Source organism: Entamoeba invadens, assembly GCF_000330505.1.
Source record: "Entamoeba invadens IP1 unplaced genomic scaffold scaff_1105074724785, whole genome shotgun sequence".
In the NCBI taxonomy this organism is placed as follows: Eukaryota; Evosea; order Mastigamoebida; family Endamoebidae; genus Entamoeba; species Entamoeba invadens.
Window position 1 is genome coordinate 126,545 of NW_004191902.1, and position 22,589 is coordinate 149,133.

The following is a 22,589-nucleotide window of genomic DNA, read 5'->3' on the forward strand; positions in this document are numbered from 1 at the left end:
AAGTGAAGTCTTGAGTGATTGTAACTGTGCTACAACTGTGTCTATTTCACCTTCCATGTTGATGATATATAAGTTTATTAATGGATTTAAATATAGCCCAATGGATTAATATGTCATGTAATAGATCAAACCTTTCTTATTGTTTTATTGAAATAATAATGTATTAAATAATGTAATTTTTTAAATTAAAAATATGATACAATTATTTTGTTAATTTACACTTAGATTTTGGTGTGTTGTTTGTGTGATGTTTAATTTTTAATTCAGTTTTGTTGTTTCTAATTTGCTTTGTTGTTTTTAAAATGATGAGGTTTTTATTGAAAATAATGTTTTGTAAATTCAATGTATAGAACTAAACTAAATTAAATTAAATGATGAAAAAAAATATTAAAATTAATTATTAATATATTATATTTTATTTTTTATAATTGTTTGGTAGATTTAATAATACTATTAACTAACATATATAATATATATAAATTATTAATGTTCAAAATTTTAGAATTGCAAAATTAACTAAATTGCAACTTAATTTGTTTTTATTTTTTTTCTATTTTCATCTCATTTTTGAAATTGACATTCGTTAGTTTAAAATAGTATTACAAAATTATGACCAATGATTGGAACTTAAAATAATTTACAGTTTTTCTTTTTTCCTGGTTATTTCCACTAAACAATACTCAATGTCAAAACCTCAATTTATATTCTCATTTTCACTATTTCTTTCATTTCCAAATATTAATAAGTTTATAATGGAAAATAAAATAAAAAAATCACAAAAAATAAACTTTATTTTTCAACACAAAATATATTATAAATACAAATCAATTAAAAAAACCTACAAAAAAAAGTTCTCATACCCACCAATTCAAAACCCAAAACGAAAAAGAAAAACTTCTCAAAATCTCACAGTGATGAAACGGCAAGCAGTCAACAATCAAAAGAATTATGTGAGTTTTCCCCGAGACAAGCGTTTAGATTCCATTAAAAAATTTCCAAGTAAAATATACAATTCCCAAACCGATTCCATTGAGTTTTTACAATTTGATATCGAATACGTCACTCGCTTAGTTGAGAAATCCGAGCGAGTACGTCCCGACCCACAGAGTGATGGATTTGAAGAGCCTGTGTTATACATGTATGGGTGCACCTCTTCTGGTGATTCTGTATTAGCCCGAGTCACTGGGTTCAAGCCGTATTTTTACATATCCGTCGACCATTTATACACTGAGTCCGAATTGAATGACCTCAAAGTCTCAATGAATAAAGCGCTCCACGTGGACGTCCAAGGAAATACCGATGATGATCAATATGTCTTATCAGTCGAAGGTGTTACCCAATATCACTCCATCATGAATTACACAGCGTACAAGGACGATTTCTTCGTTAAAATAACACTCCGTATTCCTAAGTACGTTCCCATGCTTCGACATCTCCTCAACGACACCACTCGCGTTTCAAATCGCCAATTCCAGACCTTCGAGGCGGACATTCTCTTTGTCCTGAGGTACATGATAGATGCTGGGATAGTCGGGTGTAGTTGGGTTAAAGCTCCTCCAAAAAGGTACGTTATAATTCCGGACTCCAATCGAATTTCGAGATGTCAATTAGAGATCTCCTTAGATTATCGAGATCTGGTCAATCTAGGCTTTACTGGGGAGTACACTCGTATGGCGCCGTTACGCATCTGTTCCTTTGATATCGAGTGTGTGTCTGCGAAGGGGACTTTTCCAGTGCCTGAGAAAGATTCCGTGATTCAAATTGCCAATTACGTTGTTGAGCTTGGGAGTGAGAAAGTCATTAATAAGAACGTCTTTGTACTAAAGGGGTGTACACCCATACCAGGCGCGACGATCTTTGGATTTGATACTGAGGAGGAATTATTGAAAGGGTGGTCTGACTTTGTGAATGATATTGACGTCGACATCTTCACTGGGTATAATATCATGAACTTTGATTTTAACTATTTAATTACACGGGCGAACACGTTGAAGGTCAAGGACTTTGGCCGATTCTCTCGACTTCGCAAATCGAATGTGACGATGAAACAAGGGACCTTCCAATCGAAGGCTGTAGGGACACGAGAGTCCTTTGAATTGATTGGATTAGAAGGGAGAATACCTTTTGATATGTTCCAAGTGATTCAACGGGACTATAAATTGAGGAGCTACACACTCAATTTTGTCTCGTCGAATTTCTTAGGCGATCAGAAGGAAGATGTGCACTATAGTGATATAGCAGATCTCCATAATGGAAGTCCAGATGACAGAAATCGAATTGCAGTGTATTGCTTGAAAGATACATATCTGCCGATTCGACTGATTAAGAAGTTGATGAGTCTTGTCAATGGAGTAGAAATGTGTAGAGTCACTGGAATACCTTTGAGTTACTTACTTCCTCGTGGACAACAAGTGAAAGTGATAACTCAGTTGTATCGCCACGCAAATGATAAACACTTTTTAATACCCTTTTACCAACGCCCCAGTGGGGAGGGGGACAAATACGTTGGTGCGACTGTTATTAACCCAATTAAAGGGTTCTATAGAGACCCGATCTCCGTGCTGGACTTCTCCAGTCTGTACCCGTCCATTATGATCTCACACAATTTGTGCTACTCGACACTAATCGAAGGCGTGAAGACTCGCGTTGATGTGAAGAATATAGAAGATCTGAAGACCTCGGGGGAGCAGAGTGATAAGAACGCATATGACCAAATCGTCAAGAAATGCCTTGAAAAGCATTTAAGTCTGGACGACGTCGAATTGTCACCAAATGGAGACTTGTTTGTGAGAAGCAACAAACAGAAGGGCATTCTCCCGGAGATTCTAGAGAATCTGCTGGCTGCGCGAAAGCAGGCGAAGAAGGATATGGCGGCGGAGAAGGACGAGTTCAAGATTAAAGTGCTGAATGGGCGGCAACTGGCGTTAAAGATATCGGCAAATTCGGTGTATGGGTTTACTGGGGCGCAAGTCGGTAAACTTCCATGTATGCAGATAGCTTCATCCGTGACGTCGTATGGACGTACGATGATCGAGTTAACAAAAAACACCGTTGAGACGCATTATTCGATCAAGAATGGGTTTGCGTATGATGCGAAAGTGGTGTATGGAGACACGGACTCGGTGATGGTGAAGTTTGGGACGTCAGACTTGAAAGAGGCGATTCGTGTTGGGAAGGAGGCTGCGGAGTATGTCACGTCGAAGTTTCCGAAGCCGATCAATTTAGAGTTTGAGAAGGTCTTTTGGCCGTATTTGTTAATCTCGAAGAAGAGGTATGCTGGAGTCTTCTGGTGTAATGCGGAGAAATATGATCATTTAGATACGAAAGGGATAGAGACGGTACGCCGCGATAACTGTATGTTAGTGAAGTATGTCATTGAGAGGTGTTTAGACTTAATTCTGCTTGATAAGGAGAAGGACAATATCACTCGAGCAGTACAATTTGTGAAGGATACGATCCGGGAGTTATTACAAAACAAATTGGACTTGTCGATGTTGATCATTTCAAAGACGTTATCAAAAGAGTCGTATGCTGCGAAGCAAGCGCATGTGGAATTAGCGAATCGGATGAGGGAAAGAGATAAGAGTGTCTTAATTAATTTAGGAGATCGAATTCCATATGTCATAGTGAAGTCCACAAAAGAGGCGCGAGCATATGAGAAGGCGGAAGATCCAATGTACGTGTTACAGAAGGACATTCCGATTGATTTTGAATATTATATTGAAAATCAAATGAGGAAACCATTAACAAGGATCTTCAGACCAATTCTTGGAGATAAAGTCAACGAATTGTTTGAAGGAGAACACACCAGATTTGTCGTACAAACAACTCCCGTCGAAGCGTCACCACTCGGGAAATTCATTGTGAAACAAAAGAGATGCGTCGAGTGCAGAGCAGTTGTCAAAGGAAGTGGCGTCTTGTGCGAAAATTGTAAACAGAAGACGGGAGAGATATTAGTAAAGAAGATGAAGGACGTCAGAGAAAGCGAATTGGAGTATAACGCTATTATGACCCAATGCCAGGACTGTATGATCTCCCACCACAGAGATATCATTTGCGGGAAGTTTGTTGCTGAACTATTTATATAAGTATGAAAACTATTAGTTAATAGGTACTGAATTGGATGACAAGTAAATACTCATCTTTAGCCGTGACTGCCCGATTTTCTATATGAGAACAAAAGTGGAAAAGGCTATTAAACAGAAGAGAGCGATGATTGAAGACTTTGACTGGTAATTTACGTTGTAGTCAATGAATTGGTTTGAACCTTGGTAATAGTAAATTTATAATATTTTAATAGTATATTTTAATAGTATATTAAATAGTATATTGATTTAATTTTAATGGTATTTTTAATGGTATTTTTTATAGTATTTTTATAGTAAATTAAATAATAAAAGAACTTAAACTTAAAAAAATCAAATAACTCTATTTTTGCCAGTGTACTTTGTGAATGAGTATATTAGAAGGGTTGCGAGGAGGGAGAACTGTAGAATGAATATGAAGTAATCCATTTCAGTGAGGTTCATAGTCTTGATAGGAAGTGAAGACGAATAAAAGGTAGTAGCGAGGTCTTGAATTCTTTGGAGTAAGTCGCCTATAGTAGTAAAGAAGTCCGAAAAAGTTTCGGCTTGAGAGTCTTGTAAATTATGAATTAGTTCGAGAGACTTTGCAGCGCTATTTATATCCGTTGGACTCTTTGAAGTCTTTTCCATAGCTTTAAGTATTTTGAGTAAGACGGTATTCTTCTCCTTTTCAAGCTTCAGATTTAAAAGTACTTCATCCTTGATACTCCCAAGAGTTTCATAGAGCGCGGTGATGTAACATTTTTCATTGTGAGTGTCTTTGCAACGCTCTTCTAATTCGGGTTGAGTGAAGGCTTTGTTGATCTTCTCCAAATTTAAAGTGTCGAGTTTTGGCTCCTCGACCGTCACTCGCTTCTTTTTCGGAGATCGGATGGAAGTGTCTGTGAACTTCAAATCGAGTAATTGGTGACTGTCAGAGTCATTTCCAGAACTTGCGGAGATCCCAAAGTACTGCCCAATGTTAATTTTATAGACTGCATTTTTAAAGCAATTAATAACATCTTTGCCGTCTTGTTGGAGGTCTAAAGAGACTTCAAAAGTACTTGCTTTGTACTCGAATGTTGCGGTAAAAGGAGTCTCACGATAGTCGCCAAAATAACAACTTTTGGAGGAAATGTCGATCCCATCGTTCTCCCCTTTATAGTGCTTGTTGTTATAATTCATTATCATTTGAGCAGTTGGGACGTCTAATTTGCCGTTTTTAAAGGTGTCAAAGATGATCGAAAGGCCTTGCCACTTCTCTTCAGCACCAAATGCATTGCCAAGTTTGAGTGGCGTCTGCGTAAACCAAAAGGCAATGCCATTCGAATGATTCGTATTTTTTATTGATGAAGTCATTAATAGTTTCATTTCTATTTTAAAACTTTTCATCGAAATCCGTTTCTTCGATACTATAAGCCCTCGTGTGTTGGCTTTGTCTGGAGTAATCTCTATCACACTCTCATTCATTACTACATCACCATAACTTTTCCAATACTTCGAATATGTATCGAACGGCGCTTCTAATGTAAACTCTTGAATATATGATGATGATACAATGCTCGTGAAGAACACTAATAAGAACATCTTTCTTATTAAAAATATTTTGGAGTTCTTAGCTCTTTTTGCAATTTGAATCGTTTAGAAGTCTTCGTTGTATAACATTTTAAATAACATTTTGTTTAACATTTTAATAACATTTTATTTATAACGGATATTTCATTTTCTTAATTTTTTAATTAAAAACTAGTTTGTTTCTATATAAGTTATTATTAGTTATATTAAAATAGCTTATTAAACTATTTTAAAATTTTTCAATTGTTATAAATAAAATGAAATTATTGGGTTATATTAATTATAAAAATAGTATTTAATACTAGTCAAGACAATTTCTATACAAATATTAAACATGAACTATACTTTGAGATTAATAGTATAGGGGTCATATAAATTGATTGTTTTCCATCAATTGGTTGAAGATTTTGGTAGAACTTCGAGAACATAAAAATGTAATTTTTATTGAATAATTACGATATATTGCTTTCCATTAAAAAAGGAAAAACCTAATCTGCACTTTTGAGAAACGGTACAAAATATTAAAAAGTTCTAATTATATAAACAATTTGAACTTTTTATAATAATAGATAAATATAAATAATCTATATTTAAATACAATAAAAATAGAATAACAATAAAACATTAAGAAAAACAATCATTTAATCGACTTCCTTAATCAGTCATACTGTTATAATAATCGACAGTGGAAAAAAGAATCCTCTCAATCTACGATTCGTGGAAGGCAAAAGACCGTCTTGAAACAATAGTCAGTGCCTTCAAGCAATCAGGAATAGCTTTACAGTCTGCTATTTTCGACAAACTTATTGTCCGTATCGTCATGGCGGACTTATTGTCCGTATCATTTACAGACATTGATTGTTTTTTGTTTATTTAGTTTCATTCACAGTTCAACTATTACTTTTTTATTATTATTAAATTGTTTCATTTTCATTATTTTTTACATGATTTATTGTAAAAATATAATTTTTTCGTATCATCATTTAAAATACATGGAAATATGTGATTTAAAAATATTTCACAATAATTAAAAAAATAATCAATAAAATTTTAAAATCGAATGACTATAATACAATATACAATATACAATATATAATATATAATATATAATATATAATATATAATATATAATATATAATATATAATATATAATATATAATATATAATATATAATATATAATATTGTATTTTTAAACACGTGTAAATAAACGTTTATTTTTACAATTCAAAATTAACACTGATTTGTATTTTTCAAGTTAAAAAACATTTACAATTTGGTGTTTTTGCAATATTTCAAAAAGCATTATTTTACATGTTTCGAATTTATGTGTCTGGTATTTTACAATCTACGTTTCAAAAAATAAAGAAATACGAATCTTGATTTAAAAATAATATTTTAAGAGCAAAATCAATACATTTTTATTTTTAAATAAAAACACGATTTAAAGTTCTTTTTAGGATTTTTTCATTTGTGAAAGTTTCGTTTTAAACTTAAATAACAATTGAATATAAACTATACATTGGGTTTTTGATGTTTGTAAACAAAAATAATTTTACAATGATGATTGAAATATATATTTCGAGAAAAATTAAATGATAAAATGTTAATATATTATTAATTGTTATATTAAAAATTAGTTATTTTGTTTAGAAACACGAATTATTGATAAAAAGAAACAAGTTCTTTAATTATTTCTTTTGCTTTTCCAACCTCGCTTTTCTTTCTTTTTCAGTTTTTAACATCAATTTTTTGGTATTATTGGAGCCGGAATTTCTTTCATTTCATCTCCATATAAAAAAGTCTCATACATCTTGAGTAAGCAACGTCGACTTTGCAGACTTTATATGTTCTCGATGAGTCGGACGTGTCTTCAACTTTGCGGTTACAAATAGCAGACTGTAAAGCTATTCCTGATTGCTTGAAGGCACTGACTATTGTTTCAAGACGGTCTTTTGCCTTCCACGAATCGTAGATTGAGAGGATTCTTTTTTCCACTGTCGATTCTGCAAACTCAATCTTCACTTTCAAAAGATCATCGAACAACTCGTTTGTTGGTTTTCCACTTTCTTTCATGTAGTTTTCAAATTCCATTTTGAGGAGTTCATTTTTAGACAAATGAGACTTGACAGCAGAAAAAACACACAAATCCAGTGGTTGGCATAGATGCGACGTGTGTGGTTTGAGGTACAACACATCGATGCCGTTCTTCTTCAGTATTTCAATTGCAGCGTCATGGGCTTTAAAACCGTCCATAATGAGGACAGCTCGCGCTTTGGTGTGGAGAGCCTTCTGAGACGCCTTGACATCAACAACAAGAACACGCTCGACCCATTCTCGAAACAATAAGGAATTCATAAATCCCTTCGGCTGGGTCTTTATTATGGCATGAGTTGACAAAATGGCCAGTACATCTTGGTCCAGAGTCACTCGGCTGGTGATTATGAGGGGGTCAAGTGCGTGCCCATCTGCTCGAATACAACCCAAAAGGGTTATCCTGTCTCCACGACCAGCAACTGGAGTGTAAACTGTCTCGCCGAAAGCATGAGAAAAAATACCGACTTTGAAAGAGCATCAACAAAAAGATCGAACCCGACCTCGTCTAAGTTATAAACTAACGCCGCCGGCTTCCCGTCCACTGCTTTTTTCAGCTCACCGATGTATTCTATGATAAGTTCTTTTGACACAATTGCTCTGGGTGTCTCCAGTAACTCTCCTTTTTTAACACCAAGCTCTGGAATTTTCTTGACAATTTCATACATCTGCTTTGTTGTTAGCGATTTCTCACCCTCTTTAATAAGCTTCAGGTTGACAAAATCTCTAACATCTCGAGGTTCCACTGGCTGTTTCGCCTTTTGAAAAGTTTCTATAAACTTTTGGACTTCTTCTTTCTGTTCCTTTTTCAAAAGACTTGGGCGTCCAACGAGTCCTCCTCCTTTCTTGTTCTCGACCTTTCGAATCTGTTTTTCCACGCTCCTGACACCTCCAAAGAACTCCTTTATATCCGCTTTTTAGCCCCGACGCCAATAAACATCTCCCAGACTTTCAATGACAAGTTTAATTTGGTCGAAATGACTGTTACAACAATTTACTTCTGCCTCGCATTTTCTGAAGAGTTCTAAATACTCTGGATACAACGTAAGGCGAGAAAGCAGACGGGTGTGGTCACATGCAATCGCGGGAATGCCCTTTCCTTCTTTTTTTCAACATACTTATAAGGCTTCTTCTCACTTATTAACTGTGTTATATTTGGTAAGATTGTTTAAACTTAAACATAGAATATATTTTTATTATATAATTATAATTATTTAATGGTTATTTTATTCAAATATGATTATATTATTTTATTATTATTATTTGTTTTTAAACAATATGCATGGTCGAAAACTACAAATAAATTATATTAACTAGTATATTTATATATGCTTTATTATTTTTGTTTTGTTTGTTATGAACAACAAAAATGAATAGTTTAGATTCATTACATGATACAATGTCCAAATCATGTCAATTATGTGTTTATCTGCCATTTTAAAGTGATCAATACCATTAAAAAACGTTCTAGACGTTTTTGGCGTGAAATTAATTTATCAATTTGTATTCATATAACATTAATAATATGATTATTCCACATAAAAGTTACATAACTCATTTGGGCAATATGTATATCTATTGTTGATTGTCTGAAATTATCAAGAATATAGTTTTTATCCAGTTATTTATTCAAATAATAGTAAAAATTAATTGTTATCAACTATAATCAAATTATTATTTTTAAAAATAAAAATGGTCAAATTTAACTTTTTAATCATTCGTTTTTTAATGGTTATAACTGCTCAGTATGGCAATGAGTAAAAGAATTGAACATGCAAATATAATTGCCTGATTAACTGTTATGTTTTCAATATCCAATATTTTGATTTGTCTATTATTATTTATTTTAACAAGAAGTCGTTTTTCGTCTCTAGCCAAACCCAGTTTGATCATTTATAAATTAACTTTAAAAATCACAAGTTTAAAATTGAGCACCATGTTAATGTGATAAAACGATATTTTACAATTTTTGTTTTTATTGTCGTGGATCAGAGATACATCATGAACATTCATGTTAGAGTCCAAAATTAAGAGTCGTTTTTTTCCTTTCAAAACTAAAAAATGGATAAAATTAAAAACTAAACCCGTCAAAACATGACGGGTCATTTCAATAAATTGTTTTTTTCGCATTTTATATTTTTACAACAATAAACTTCAAAATAAATTGTTGGATTTTTTTCTTGTTTTATTAATCAAAATTCGAATCATAAATTATCATTTTGTCTTTTTAGTTATTTCTCTGTTCCAAAAAGTGAGCAAAATATACTTAATATCAGGGTTTCAAATTTTAACAAATAACACAATTTTTATTAAAAATGTTTTACACTTTGTTCGAATCGAAGTTCTACCAAAATCTTCAACCAATTGATGGAAAACAACCAATTTATATGACCCCTATACAAGGAGGATAAAAAACCACCTCCGTCTTTTTAACCGCTTTCTATCGATTTAATAGTTATGACTAATAACATTATAATAAAAAGTATAATACAAATTACCACCTCGAACAGTAAAAATTTTCAGTACTATACATTTTATTATATTAATATTATTTAAATATTAATATAATATTTAAGAAGCGGTTTTTTATCCCCCTGTAAAGGTAGAAGAGACCTTATAATAGAAGAGAACAATGAATGAGGAGTGGGGATGTTTAATAGGTCTTGGCAATCCGTCGATAGCACTGCAAGAGGAAACGACAACAATTGGTCGAGTCCATCAAACATGTCTTAAAACACAAACGCGAATTAGTTCTTCTCATTGTGTGATTTCCCATGTGAATCTTCCCGCGTACTCAGTTACTAACATCACCGACACGTCATCCAATGGGACTTTTTTGAACTGCCAGCGCCTCAATAAAAACGTTGAAACGACGTTGTCGTCGTTTGATTTTGTACAGTTCTTGGACTCAACACAAAAAGAAGTCCAGCGCTATATCTTTTATGAGAAGAGTGCAGAGAACTCCAAATTTCTTAAGAATTACGAATTTGAGAATTACATAGGGGCAGGGTCATTCGGGGTGGTCTATTCAGCACTCAATAAAATAACAAAGGACCTCGTCGCTATTAAAATCATCTCAAAAAGTAAAGCCGCAGACTCTTTGGAGTTACTAAGACGAGAAAGTGCGACGATGAAGACTATCTGTCACATTCACGTTGTAGCATTCCATCAGGAGGTCGAGACTGAAACTCACTTTTTTATAGTGATGGAGTACGTTCCTGGAGTTTCATTAGAAAAAGTGTTTGAGTCCAAATTGAGTGATTTAAAACTTTCGGATGATCAAAAAATTCTTTTTCTTCACGATTTTTTTGAATTAATGCGGGACCTCCACGCAAAAAATATCGTCCACAGAGACTTAAAGCCTGAGAATATTAAAATAGAAATTGTCAAGCAAAAATACGTCACTTTTAAATTAATGGACTTCGGGTTCGGAAAAGAGGCTGCAGAGTTGACTACTACACTCTGCGGAACTCCTATGTATGTCGCAGTCGAAGTCTATACGAATGCAATGACACAAGGCTCACACCCTTATAATGCTAAAAAAGTCGACGTGTGGAGTGCTGGAGTTATTGCGTATCAGTTAATAACTGGGAAACACCCTTTCATTAAGTCCGGCGAGTGTGTTAAAGACTTTTTTAATCGTGCAAAACACTCGACTTTTGTGGAGTCAAACGAATTCAAATTGTTGGACGATAATTTTAAAGAATTGTTCAAAGAAATGTTATGCGCTGACCCAGAAAAAAGACCAACCTTCGAGCAGTGTCTCAAACTTACCGTTTTTGGAAGAAAAAGGGAATGTGAAAGAAATGAAAAAAGTCCATTAAAAAAGTGTGAATAATTAATTAATAATTAATGGTTAATAATTAATTGTTTATAATTTATAATTTATAATTTATAATTTATAATTTATAATTTATAATTTATAATTTATAATTTATAATTTATAATTTATAATTTATAATTTATAATTTATAATTTATAATTTATAATTTATTAGTCAATAATTAATTATTTATAGTTAAAATGTTATTTCAATGGATTTAATTCAAACAGTGTAATATGTTAATACTATTAATTAATTAATTGATTAATAGTATATTTATAGTTACATGACTTTTATTTTTCTTATTTTTCTGAAGATTTAAAATGTTAAAAAAGTTCTCACGAAATATGAAAATTAAGAGATCAATCTGGACAAAACTACTCATTTGAGTTATAGTTTTAAATTAAAAAAATATTAATTAAAGAAGGCATCAAGGTGATACCGTTTGAGGTCTTCTTTAAACCTTTCATTATTAGTTATGTTATAGTTAATTGCATTGACGCCAATGTCAAAAGCTTCATTACACACCTTTTCCATGTCTTCTAATAAAAGGATTTGAGATGGGATTTCATGAACTGTATCGACCATAATCTGCACAAAGCCCCCATCTCCTTTTGTTCTTCCATAGTCAAAACTGAAAATCTCTATGTCAAATAAAGTTTTGAGTTGTGGATATTTATTATATAAATATTGAACTCGCTTCTCAATGTTACCAGAGAAAGCTACAATTTTCATATTTTGCTCTTCTTTGGCTTTCTTTAAAAAAGTGAACATCTTTTCGTTTAGAACGTAACAATGAAACCATTGTTCTATAATATAACTATAATTGTAAGAATTATTTATACACACGTCTTGACACTCTCTTTCATAAAGATCCCAACTCGTTTTGTTGCGACGAACATTGAGTGTGTTCACTTTTTCTTTTAAAAGATCTTGTATTATCGTTTTGTTATATCCTTCTTTGTTCAGTTGTTCAATGGCTCTTCGACTTCCATTCGAAAATAATACACCACCAAAATCAACAACAAGAGTTGTTATTGTCATTACTTTAAATTAAATTAAATTTTTTTATTATTGTTTATAAATTAATTATTAATGGTTTTAAAATAATTTCATTAATTATTATAATTATTATAATAATTTTAAATATATTAAAGTTTGTTAAAATTATGTTATAATGTAATTACTAGTTATTAATTATTTATAAGAAAAGATAATTATAATTGTAATAATAAATTGTTATTTACTTTTTTATATGAAATTTATAACAGACAGATTACTATTATTTTTAAATAGTAAAATATATAACAAATTACTAGTTTAATAATAATAAAAAAAAGTGTAATATTTAATAATTAAATTATAATAATTATTGTCATGAAATAATAATTTCAATACTAGCAATTTGTTCATTTCAAAACACTAAACACCGTGTTTTTAACACTACAAAGTATTTTTTAGGTGAACTATTTGTAATTAATGGTTTTTAATATAACTCTCCAATTAAAACAAGGAAAAACACAAATTCCTCCCAACTGAAAAACAAAAAAATGAGTCAAGAGAAAGAAACTCTTCGAAAAATCCGTGTTGAAGTTCTCAAGGCGATGGATATGTTTTCCGTCGACAACACGCCTGGAGAGGCTTATTTGACAATGAGTGTCGGGAAGAACTCGAAAAAGATGAAACTTCCTCGTTTTACTATAAATATGGTTTTAAAACCTATAACAAATACCGTTTTATTTAATGGAGTAGAGAATGATGTTCGGACCTTAGACATTGAATTTCAGAATAAAGAACGGAATAAACCGATTAAGACTTATACCGCTATGATCCCCTTCACTGATTTAGTCTATGACAAACAATACAAATATGAGATCAAATTAAATCGAGTTGAGATCTCCGAGGAGATTGACAAGATAGTGACAAGTGACAAAGAGAGAGAAAAAGAGAAAGAAAATGACAGAAATTTACAATCTCAATACACTGACGGAATATACCCTACACTTACGCTACTTTTTTACCTGTTCCAAGAAACAGAAAAAGACTCGGAAAAGGTCTTAAGTAAAGAGGAATACCCCCTCATCGGTGCCGTCCAACGAAAAAGTCTTTATTTAGTCCTTTCTTGTGTCGAAAATGGGAAGTACTTTGTCAACCAAAAAGATCAACTTGGCAACACCGCGATGCACATCGCGGCTTCCGTACACAACGAAAACATCATACTGTCCTTATTAAATAATAGTCGCGTCGACGTCACGTTGTGTAACACGGACTTAAACACTCCTCTCCACTTGTTCTGCGCCTTCTTCCCAAACCCAAACTGCGCCGAAGCCTTTCACCTCTTCCTTCGACGAGGCGCCGACTTGAACGCGCGGAATAAGACCGGCGAAACCCCGTTACATCGCGCCGTTCAGAACCACAACATCCCACTGTTACTTGTCGAGTTGTTATTAAAGAACGGCGCAAACATCGACGCGAAGACGCAGACGGGGATGACGGCTTTACACTGGGCGACGTACAACTATCAAGTCGATTTGTTGTCGCTGCTCTTGTTATACGGCGCCAACGTCCACGCGGAGAACAAAAATCGCGAGACGCCGCTGTCGATCTGCGAGACGAAGATCATGGGAACGCCATTCTCGCGCATGTTCTTCTATATCAGAGACTTAATGAAGTACTTACAAACGATTGGCGCAGAGTCTAACTCCATTCGTATTCTTGTGATGAAGAAAATGTTCAAGTGGAAGCTCAGTAAACTGACGCCGCGTCTGTTGTTCCAAATGGGGATCACCGAGAACTCGGAGCAAATGAAGTTGAGTAAAAACTTCAAGACGTTGAAGGAGATGGACCCCGAGAAAGAGATGGTTGAAAACTTCGTGAAGACAAAGACGGGGGACGTCAACATGATGACTGTCGAACAGAAGATTAAAGTGATGAACGACTTAATAGTCCTGAAAGAAGCAAAAGACTCGAGCGTGTATAACACAGTTGTTGAATCGTTGAAACATGAAGAGCCGTTGAGTGTATTACAACTCCTCATCTCTGACGAGTTTGTTGGGTTCTTAAAGAGCGGAGAGAAGCTCGACGAAGTCAAGAGTAATTTGATCGACTTAGTCGTCGGATTACTCGGGACTGTCGCCGAGGAGAAGAAAGAGACGGCAGTACAACTGCTGACCAGTCAAAAAGAGAGTGTTGGGATGTTGCACATCTGTGCCAAGACCATGAACGTTTTACCATTAAAGTCGTACTTCATCTCAAAATTCGAGCAATTCCTCAAACTCAAAGATGAGGCTAAAAACGTGTTATGTGAAGCGATTAAAATCCTCAAAGACGATTACTTCGGGATGAAAGAAGTGTTAGAGAAAAACAGAGAAGTCATCGATTCACTAAAAGACGTGATTCCTGAAGAAGTCACTACTATCGACAATTTACTTGAGTTTGTTCTCCTTTTCTTGCATTTTATAAGAATACTTTGAGTTGTCGTCTTTTACATAGCTTTATAAAGAAAATTGAATAATCTTCCTCAAAAGCACTCTCACGTCTTAGGCAGATTCATTAAGATTTCGTATTTTATTTAGTCGCACTGTGTCTGTTGTGGTTGGAGTGACTCGAGACGCGAAATAAACGTAAAAGTGATTATAAGTCGTCGTTTTCCTTGATGATTTTCTTTGCCTTTTCGATGAGTCTGAGTGCTTTCTTTGCGTTGTGTGTTTCCTTATTGACATCGATGAGGATCTCTCGTGGAACACATTTTTTAGTGTGGGCGGGACATAAAATTCTTTCCACTCCATTGTCACGTAACACGTTGAACTTTTGCTTTGGTTGTTGGTAGACGTACTTCTTCGGGACGAACTTGCACCGATTCAACGTGACTTTCCTCGTCTTTTTGATGTCACACGTCTTCATTGGTTTTTCCTTTGAAACATGTGGAGTTGTGACATTAGTTGCGTTGAGTTGACTTTGAATGACGGGCTTCTCCAGTGTTTCAAAGGAACACCTCTTGAAGACTTTTTGATACGACACCTTGTGACGGGGTAATGAGTCGATGTTGTGATCGACAAGTGCTTGAATGGACCTCCTCTCGTGCTTGGTGAGTAATCGCAATGCGTCTTCGACTATTCGGTGACTGTTCTTCTTCTTCTTTAAAACGATTTGCTCCGCTCGTTCCTTCTTTTCAAGTTCGCGAAGGTCTTTTTGTCGAATCTTCTCCGCTTGGTCTTTTCGAGTCAATATGTTGAGATCAGCTTCGACTATAAACACCACGATGAGCAATACTACTATCCGGCTCGCTCGCATTTGTTGTATAATATGGTCTTAATGAGTTGATTTTTATGTGTTCCTTTGAGATCTTCAAATAGTTAAAATTTATTGTTTTTTTCTTATTTCGTCTAGTTTATGAAAAAGAGTCATTATAGAACTATATTGAAATTACCAATTTTACTAGACCTCCAAACCAATAAATTATAGTAAAACTACGTACACGAAAACTATACTTTGAACCACTGTTTGTCCTTGTCGACGACCAAATTTCCATCTTCGTCGGCTTTGACGAATTTGGTTGAGTGGGCCTTTCTCATGTGTTGTTGAAGAGCACGTTTTAAGACTGGGACACCGCAGAGCTCGCATTCAACAGTTTCCTCTTTATAGTCTTCTTCAGACATCTTATGGACGACTTTCAAGTGATCCAAAAAGAGTTCGAATCTATCAAAGGAACAGTAACAGTTATCAAAGCCACACATGTACTCACTCTTCTGATGTTGAGCTGCGCAATGCTTATATAAGAAACTTGGGTACTCGAATGCCATAGGACATCCATCATATGGACAACAAAAGGCGGGCTTTCCCCACCCACTTGTGACGTCTTTATGACACGTTTTAACGTGTTCGATTAAATCAGTTTTTAAAAAGAACTTCATAGAACAGCCTTTCTTCGTACATTGAAAACTCTCTGCTGTTTTGTGACTTTTAAGATGAATTTGAAGATATGAATTCGTCGTAAAAGAACGCCCACATGACTCGATAGGACATTGATAGTTCTTCACACCACTGTGCGTGGATTGATGACGACGTACTTCAGAGGCTGTCCGAAACTTCTTCCCACATTCAAGACACTCGTGCTTCTTGGAATTAGGATCGTGCTTCCGAAAGATGGGAGACATACGCACCATTCGTGTTACAAATATGACCACAAACGTCACAAACATATTTCTTCGGCGATTTTTGAGTTTTGTGCGATTTTGGAGTTTTGCGAACTGTTTTTTTCGGTTGTGTCGGAATAGAGGGAACGACTTGCTCATTTTTTGTGTCGTCTTGCGATAAAGTCAATTTCTTCTGGTTGGAAGTTTTAACACTCATGTCCAGATCTTCGGGAGGAATGGAATGGATCGGCTTCGAAGAAACAGATAACTCAAAGTAATCTAATTCGTGATGGGATGGAACGGAACGAACTTTAGTTTTGCTCATTCAATATAATGAGAACAACAGCTTGTGATTTTTTTTTTCAGGTTTCATAAGTTGAGGTCTTAATAATAAAAAGTGTAAGAAAATACTATACTCATTTTGATGTAAGATTGGTTGGTCTTTTATGTCGGTTTTTATCGGAATGACATGTTGCAAGTTGAATATTAAATATAGAATGATTAATAATAATAATTTTATTTTTACCGATAAAAACATTCAAATTGTATTTTTAAATATAAACCCTATCCCATTTTTTTATTATTTTTTTGTGTATTTTTTTAATAATTATATTGTTATTATTAATATTATTAATATATATAATAATATATTATAAAATATATTTATATTATTAACTATACAATAATACTAATATAATTAATAATTGAAATATAAAACATTTCTAAACCATCAGAGACAATAATATTTTTAAACAGAAAAGTAACAAGACTTTGAGATTTCCAAAAAAGTCAGTATAACAGAAGATATTATTATAAACCAAAACAACAAGTTAGTTATATCATTATTATTAATTATAAAAATTGGTTTAAAAAAATAATGAAAACGGCAATTTCGGCTTTTTTGAACCAAAACAAATAGTTCAAATTCTATAGAACTCCGCTCTTCTTTTTGTTTCTTTAAATTAAATGAATATTTCTTGACTTATTTATTTCGATACATCCCACTCATTTCCCGTTTAACGTAGTATTTAATCAATTGTAATAATTGCTTTAAAAAGAATTCGATATTTTATACTTTAAAAAAACACTAAACAATCACCAAAGAACTTAAAAACAACTCTTTGTTTGAAATGGACTTTCAGTGGGACTTATTTGGCTATACCCTTGCCGTCTTTTTCATATCAATAATCGGTGGAACAGTTCCCTTTTTAATTCGCCTCATCAAGAACAAATCGATAGGTATTCGGATCATCAACATAGCTTCCGTTTCCGCAAGTGGGTTATTTTTAGGTGGTGGAATTTATCACATGTTAGCCGAAGGTTTAGAGATGATGGATGAGTCGGGGTATTCCTTTGGTGGTTATCAACTTGGGTGGACCTTATTTGGTCTTACTTTCTTCTTCATCTTTTTCATTGATCGAGTGATTGTCCCCCACCACCACTCCAGTTTTGAAGAGATTTCATCTGACGGCTCAGACGATGCCACAAACCCTAAAAACGAAGTTTTTGATGATCACACCAATTTACTTATAGGTGACCAGCCCAACGTTGCAAACTCCGATATTGAAGACATCGAGGGTTTCCAAAATTCGAATACAAAATTTGGATCAAAGGAAAGTAGTGAAGAAAAGAGTCACCACCACCATCATCATCACCACCATCACCACGAAGGTGACGAGAAAGCAACGAAATATCAAGAATGGGTGGGGATCATAGTATTAGTCAGTGCACTTTCCGTTCACTCATTTTTAGAAGGACTTGGGCTTGGGTCTACAAACGACTATTTGATGGTGTTCATAGCGATTGCCGCGCATAAATGGGCGGACTCTGGTCTGACGATATTATATCTTATGAAGAAGTTGAATGGGTGGATTGCGTTGGTTGCGATCTTATTCATCTTCTCGTGCTTCACACCACTGGGAACTTTAGTCGGCTATTTTGTCATCACAAGTTTGGAGGATGAAAGTGTGTCACTGCTTGTCCAGGGCATTTTCTGCTGTGTTGCGGCGGGAAGTTTCTTCTTTGTTGCGATTGTCGAAATCTTGAGTGAAGGGTTTGAGGGGGAAAGTAATCAATACACTTTGGACAAATACCTCAAATTTGGATTGGCCGTCGTGTTTTATATTTTTATGTCACTCACCACGTTGTTGGAACCAGAGGAAGGCTCGGAGTGATTCAATTAATTTAATAATACTTAAAGTCAATTATGTGGTATTCAACTAAAGACTTTTTTATTGGCAGTTTCATATTTTAATTCCTACTATTTGTTATACACCTTGAAGTTGGTTGATGAACTCATTGAATTGTGTTGGTGAAGTCTTTTTTGATAATTTTTATATAAAGGAAACGACAAATAATTCTTCTGTAGAAAAAAAGAACACAAATAACACACAAAACCAAGTAGATTTGACTGATTTCAAAATAAGTCTTTGAATCAAATAATTTTTTCGTTGCTTTCATAATAAAAGTTGTTATTGAGTATCTTTTGCCTTCATTTTTATCAAATGTTATACAGTGTATTCTATACATTGAATTATAAAAACTATGTAAAATATCAATCAGATTCCTGTTATAGACAGACTCATGCATTACAACTGATTGTATCGTAAACAGGTATCTAAATCTCTTTATTTTTATACTTCCTCTATCGTTTGCTATTAAAAATTGTGATAATAAAATGTATTATAACCAATGGTACATGATTCAATATATAAAACTGTTAATTCCAAATTCAACAACAAAAAAACACAACAAAATTCTTTGAACTTTCGCTATTTTGCGCACACACGCATATGCTTTTATCGTTTTTTTATCTATTTTTGTTTGGGTTTTCCATTTATTTATCATGTTCCCAACAACGCTGAGAATGATTACTTAATAATTTCTTAATAGTTCTCTTGGAGTACATTACCCCTTTATTTTTATTCGCAGATTTTCAAATCATTTCTATAAATACGGTGCCACTTTTGGCAAATCGTATCATTTTCCAACAATTTGTAGATCGTGTTTTGCAGATGTTTTTTATTTTACATTTATTTATAACATTTTTATCATTGAAAATTAGTTGCTACACTTTTATGAAAAAACAACAAGGAAGTAACAGTTTACTTCACCACACTCTGAAATTGCCCCCAAAACAATTGAATTTACAAAAATGGTTTTATGGTAATAACTGTCTTCAAAAAGCAAATATAATGGCGGAATAACAAAGGAATATCTTTTCGATGGTATAAAAAGGCTCCGCACGCCGCAAAAGAAAAAGAAAAAAAAAGTAGAGCATTTTCAAGGGGAGAAAAGCGAAAAAGAAATAGTAAAAGACGTAGAAATAGAATTGCAAAGAAGAAGACATTGGAAAAGGCTTTATAAAAAAGTCCATCTTATGTTTTTGGAATGACAGTTTAATTGTTTCTTTTTCACACATTTCTGCGCTACCAGTCGGGAAGGGTTTGGACATTTTTTGGCGTTAAACCCTGTTGATTTGAAAAACTTCTTGCAAATAATCAATCTTCAAGATTATAAAGTTCATGATACAATAATAATAGTACTTATACTATACCGAATAGTACTATAATTCAAGATGTTAAAATATAAACAAGTTAATAGAATACCAATAATACAAGAAATGAAAAAATGCTACAAATTATTAAGAAAATAATTTCAAATCAAGACGATCCTTTTTTCTGTTAATTATTGCCAACTTTGAAAATGCCAAATATACACCCATTGCATGACGGGAGATTCCTCAATAAAAGCATACGATCACGTTAATTCTAATATCTCCACGTCAGTCATTTGTGTGTTTAATCAACAAGAAAAAAAGAAAACTAAGAAAAGACAAGAGGTGTATGCGATATTTGTCCCAAAAAAAAGAGTAAAGAAAAGAAACGAACATTAGAAAATAAAAATTAGAATTGGCCTCACACACTTTTATAAAAATAAGAAATTCAAATCAGAGACTTGATCTTATAAACTGCTCAACTATCTGCCTTTACATTCATTCATTCTTTATGTCTTCTGCATTCACTACAGTCTCTCCAGTCTTTTATACAATCATTACCAGTAGTGCGGTATCAAGATCATCAGACGACTCTTTAGAGAAACATTCCAGTCCAAGTCCCATGTCTTCCTCACAAACTAATAAACAGTGGAACGACGAAATTACTATTTTTGTGATGCTCAAATACAGAAAATGGCAAATGACGGGAAGAAAAGCTCAAAATTTGAATCATTTTTATAAGACGTGTACTCAAGACTTATTGGACGTTTTTCATATCACAAAAACACCAACACAAATTAGAGACAAAGTTAATAATACTAAAAGCTCTTTTGCTCTTTTACTCAAAAAAGAAAAACAAGGAAATATCGCTTGGACTAAAGAAAAGTGCGCGTCCCTCTCAAAAAACGTCTTCTGTTGCCTTGAAAAGTACTTCTCAGAGGACTTCGTCGTCGACCAGGACCAAGTCGATAGAATGATCGCCAAGATCGTCGAAAAGTATTCAACGCACTTTTCCGTCTCTTCACTCCTCAAAAACGCTATACTTAAAATGAAGACAAATTAAATCTCTTCATCTCTTTTGTAAATTTACTTCTCACCTCATGTTAAGTTTCGCTTCACTTTTTTCTATTAATGTCTAATTCTTATTAGTTTGTTTTTAGTATTAATTTTTAAAAAATAGTATTAATGTAATTATAAGTATTTAATTATATCTTAATTATAAATTAGTTTAATAATAGAATAGAGTAGTTTATTATTGAACAAGAGTATATTAGTATATTTATTATAAATTATTAACAAAAAAAAACTATTATAAAAACTATTAAAATATGTATTAAAAGCTGGTAGTTTAAAGAGGAAATTAAAAATTTTTGAGATTGTGTTTTAAAATGTTTTTTAGTAATTTTATAACTTTAAATAACCACCCAAAAACTTATAAAGTCAATGGATAAAATTGTGGTATTTGATAATAAAAAGACCGTCAAAGAGGAATCTCTTCGCCAAATATTATTGTACTGTGGCCAAGTAAAGTCACTATCGAAAGTTGTTTGTTCCAACACATTTAAAGAAATAACTTCAAATAACTAAATTAATAATAACGGAACTACTCATTATAATTTGTCATTTTAGAGATTTTGAGTTGACCGAAAGGAGAAACCATCACAAAACTGTTTTATAGCGGAATTTGAGAATGAGAGTTCTGCAGCCAATGCCGTTTTTTTGTCGAACACTTTAATTGACGGCTCACAAATCACAGTGATAAAATATTCCGATTACGACAGCTCAAACGTTGAGACGCCTGAAATTCAAATAAATTCGACTCCACAAATCGTCGAAAATGACGACGTCCAACTCATTTCCGACACCGTTGAAAAAGATGAAAAAGACGAAAAAATCGAAAATTCAGAAAAAGTCGAATTATCGAAAAACGAAAAAATCGAACATGCAAAAGAACAAATAGTTAAAAGCGCAAAGACTATCAGCGTGTTTGCCGAAACGTCACTCTTCAAATTGGAGGCGTTCATGATCGACGCAATATGCGAAGGCAGAGACACAGTCGATAAGATGCGTGGCGTCGAGAAGTATAAAGAATATGAAGTTCATGGAGATCTCAAACACTCAGATGGCTTCAAAGCTCAAAAATTCACAGTCCAACAGACTCAACAAACTCAACTCGTTCCACCAATTCAAATCCAACAAAACGAACTCCCCAAAAAAACTCAAAAACCACTCCCTCCCATTCCTCCAAAGAAAAGAGAAGACGCTCCAATAATTCTTTAATTTTAAATTTTTAGTTTTCATATAGTTTCTCTTTTTTAAGTGATTGTTTGGTATTTATTGTATTATATTATATTATTACTTTTATTATTTAATATACTTAATTTTTTTGATTTTGAAACATAAT

General features: G+C 33.4%; 10 protein-coding genes across 10 annotated transcripts; 6 read left to right on the forward strand and 4 right to left on the reverse strand.

Moving 5' to 3' along the window:
• Window positions 1-914: 914 nt before the first annotated feature.
• On the forward strand, window positions 915-4,236 carry EIN_161940 (DNA polymerase delta catalytic subunit, putative; the record flags this gene model as incomplete). The annotated part of the gene is made up of 2 exons (XM_004185858.1): window positions 915-4,063; window positions 4,149-4,236. The coding sequence occupies 2 exons, from the start codon at window positions 915-917 to the stop codon at window positions 4,234-4,236; spliced, it is 3,237 nt and encodes a 1,078-aa protein (XP_004185906.1).
• A 182-nt stretch (window positions 4,237-4,418) lies between these two features.
• Window positions 4,419-5,651, reverse strand: EIN_161950 (vesicular mannose-binding lectin, putative; the record flags this gene model as incomplete). Its single annotated transcript, XM_004185859.1, has 1 exon — window positions 4,419-5,651. One exon carries the CDS (start codon window positions 5,649-5,651, stop codon window positions 4,419-4,421), a length of 1,233 nt encoding a protein of 410 aa, XP_004185907.1.
• Window positions 5,652-10,363: 4,712 nt separating this feature from the next.
• Window positions 10,364-11,569, forward strand: EIN_161960 (ovarian-specific serine/threonine protein kinase Lok, putative; the record flags this gene model as incomplete). Its single annotated transcript, XM_004185860.1, has 1 exon — window positions 10,364-11,569. One exon carries the CDS (start codon window positions 10,364-10,366, stop codon window positions 11,567-11,569), a length of 1,206 nt encoding a protein of 401 aa, XP_004185908.1.
• A 399-nt stretch (window positions 11,570-11,968) lies between these two features.
• EIN_161970 (hypothetical protein) lies at window positions 11,969-12,328 on the reverse strand (the record flags this gene model as incomplete). The annotated part of the gene is made up of 1 exon (XM_004185861.1): window positions 11,969-12,328. One exon carries the CDS (start codon window positions 12,326-12,328, stop codon window positions 11,969-11,971), a length of 360 nt encoding a protein of 119 aa, XP_004185909.1.
• Window positions 12,329-13,104: 776 nt separating this feature from the next.
• On the forward strand, window positions 13,105-15,027 carry EIN_161980 (ankyrin repeat-containing protein, putative; the record flags this gene model as incomplete). The annotated part of the gene is made up of 1 exon (XM_004185862.1): window positions 13,105-15,027. One exon carries the CDS (start codon window positions 13,105-13,107, stop codon window positions 15,025-15,027), a length of 1,923 nt encoding a protein of 640 aa, XP_004185910.1.
• A 160-nt stretch (window positions 15,028-15,187) lies between these two features.
• On the reverse strand, window positions 15,188-15,847 carry EIN_161990 (hypothetical protein; the record flags this gene model as incomplete). Its single annotated transcript, XM_004185863.1, has 1 exon — window positions 15,188-15,847. The coding sequence occupies one exon, from the start codon at window positions 15,845-15,847 to the stop codon at window positions 15,188-15,190; it is 660 nt and encodes a 219-aa protein (XP_004185911.1).
• A 191-nt stretch (window positions 15,848-16,038) lies between these two features.
• EIN_162000 (zinc finger protein, putative) lies at window positions 16,039-16,719 on the reverse strand (the record flags this gene model as incomplete). The annotated part of the gene is made up of 1 exon (XM_004185864.1): window positions 16,039-16,719. One exon carries the CDS (start codon window positions 16,717-16,719, stop codon window positions 16,039-16,041), a length of 681 nt encoding a protein of 226 aa, XP_004185912.1.
• A 1,100-nt stretch (window positions 16,720-17,819) lies between these two features.
• On the forward strand, window positions 17,820-18,863 carry EIN_162010 (zinc-iron transporter, putative; the record flags this gene model as incomplete). The annotated part of the gene is made up of 1 exon (XM_004185865.1): window positions 17,820-18,863. One exon carries the CDS (start codon window positions 17,820-17,822, stop codon window positions 18,861-18,863), a length of 1,044 nt encoding a protein of 347 aa, XP_004185913.1.
• A 1,833-nt stretch (window positions 18,864-20,696) lies between these two features.
• EIN_162020 (hypothetical protein) lies at window positions 20,697-21,248 on the forward strand (the record flags this gene model as incomplete). The annotated part of the gene is made up of 1 exon (XM_004185866.1): window positions 20,697-21,248. One exon carries the CDS (start codon window positions 20,697-20,699, stop codon window positions 21,246-21,248), a length of 552 nt encoding a protein of 183 aa, XP_004185914.1.
• Window positions 21,249-21,628: 380 nt separating this feature from the next.
• Window positions 21,629-22,465, forward strand: EIN_162030 (hypothetical protein; the record flags this gene model as incomplete). The annotated part of the gene is made up of 2 exons (XM_004185867.1): window positions 21,629-21,730; window positions 21,836-22,465. 2 exons carry the CDS (start codon window positions 21,629-21,631, stop codon window positions 22,463-22,465), a joined length of 732 nt encoding a protein of 243 aa, XP_004185915.1.
• Between the last annotated feature and the right edge of the window lie 124 nt (window positions 22,466-22,589).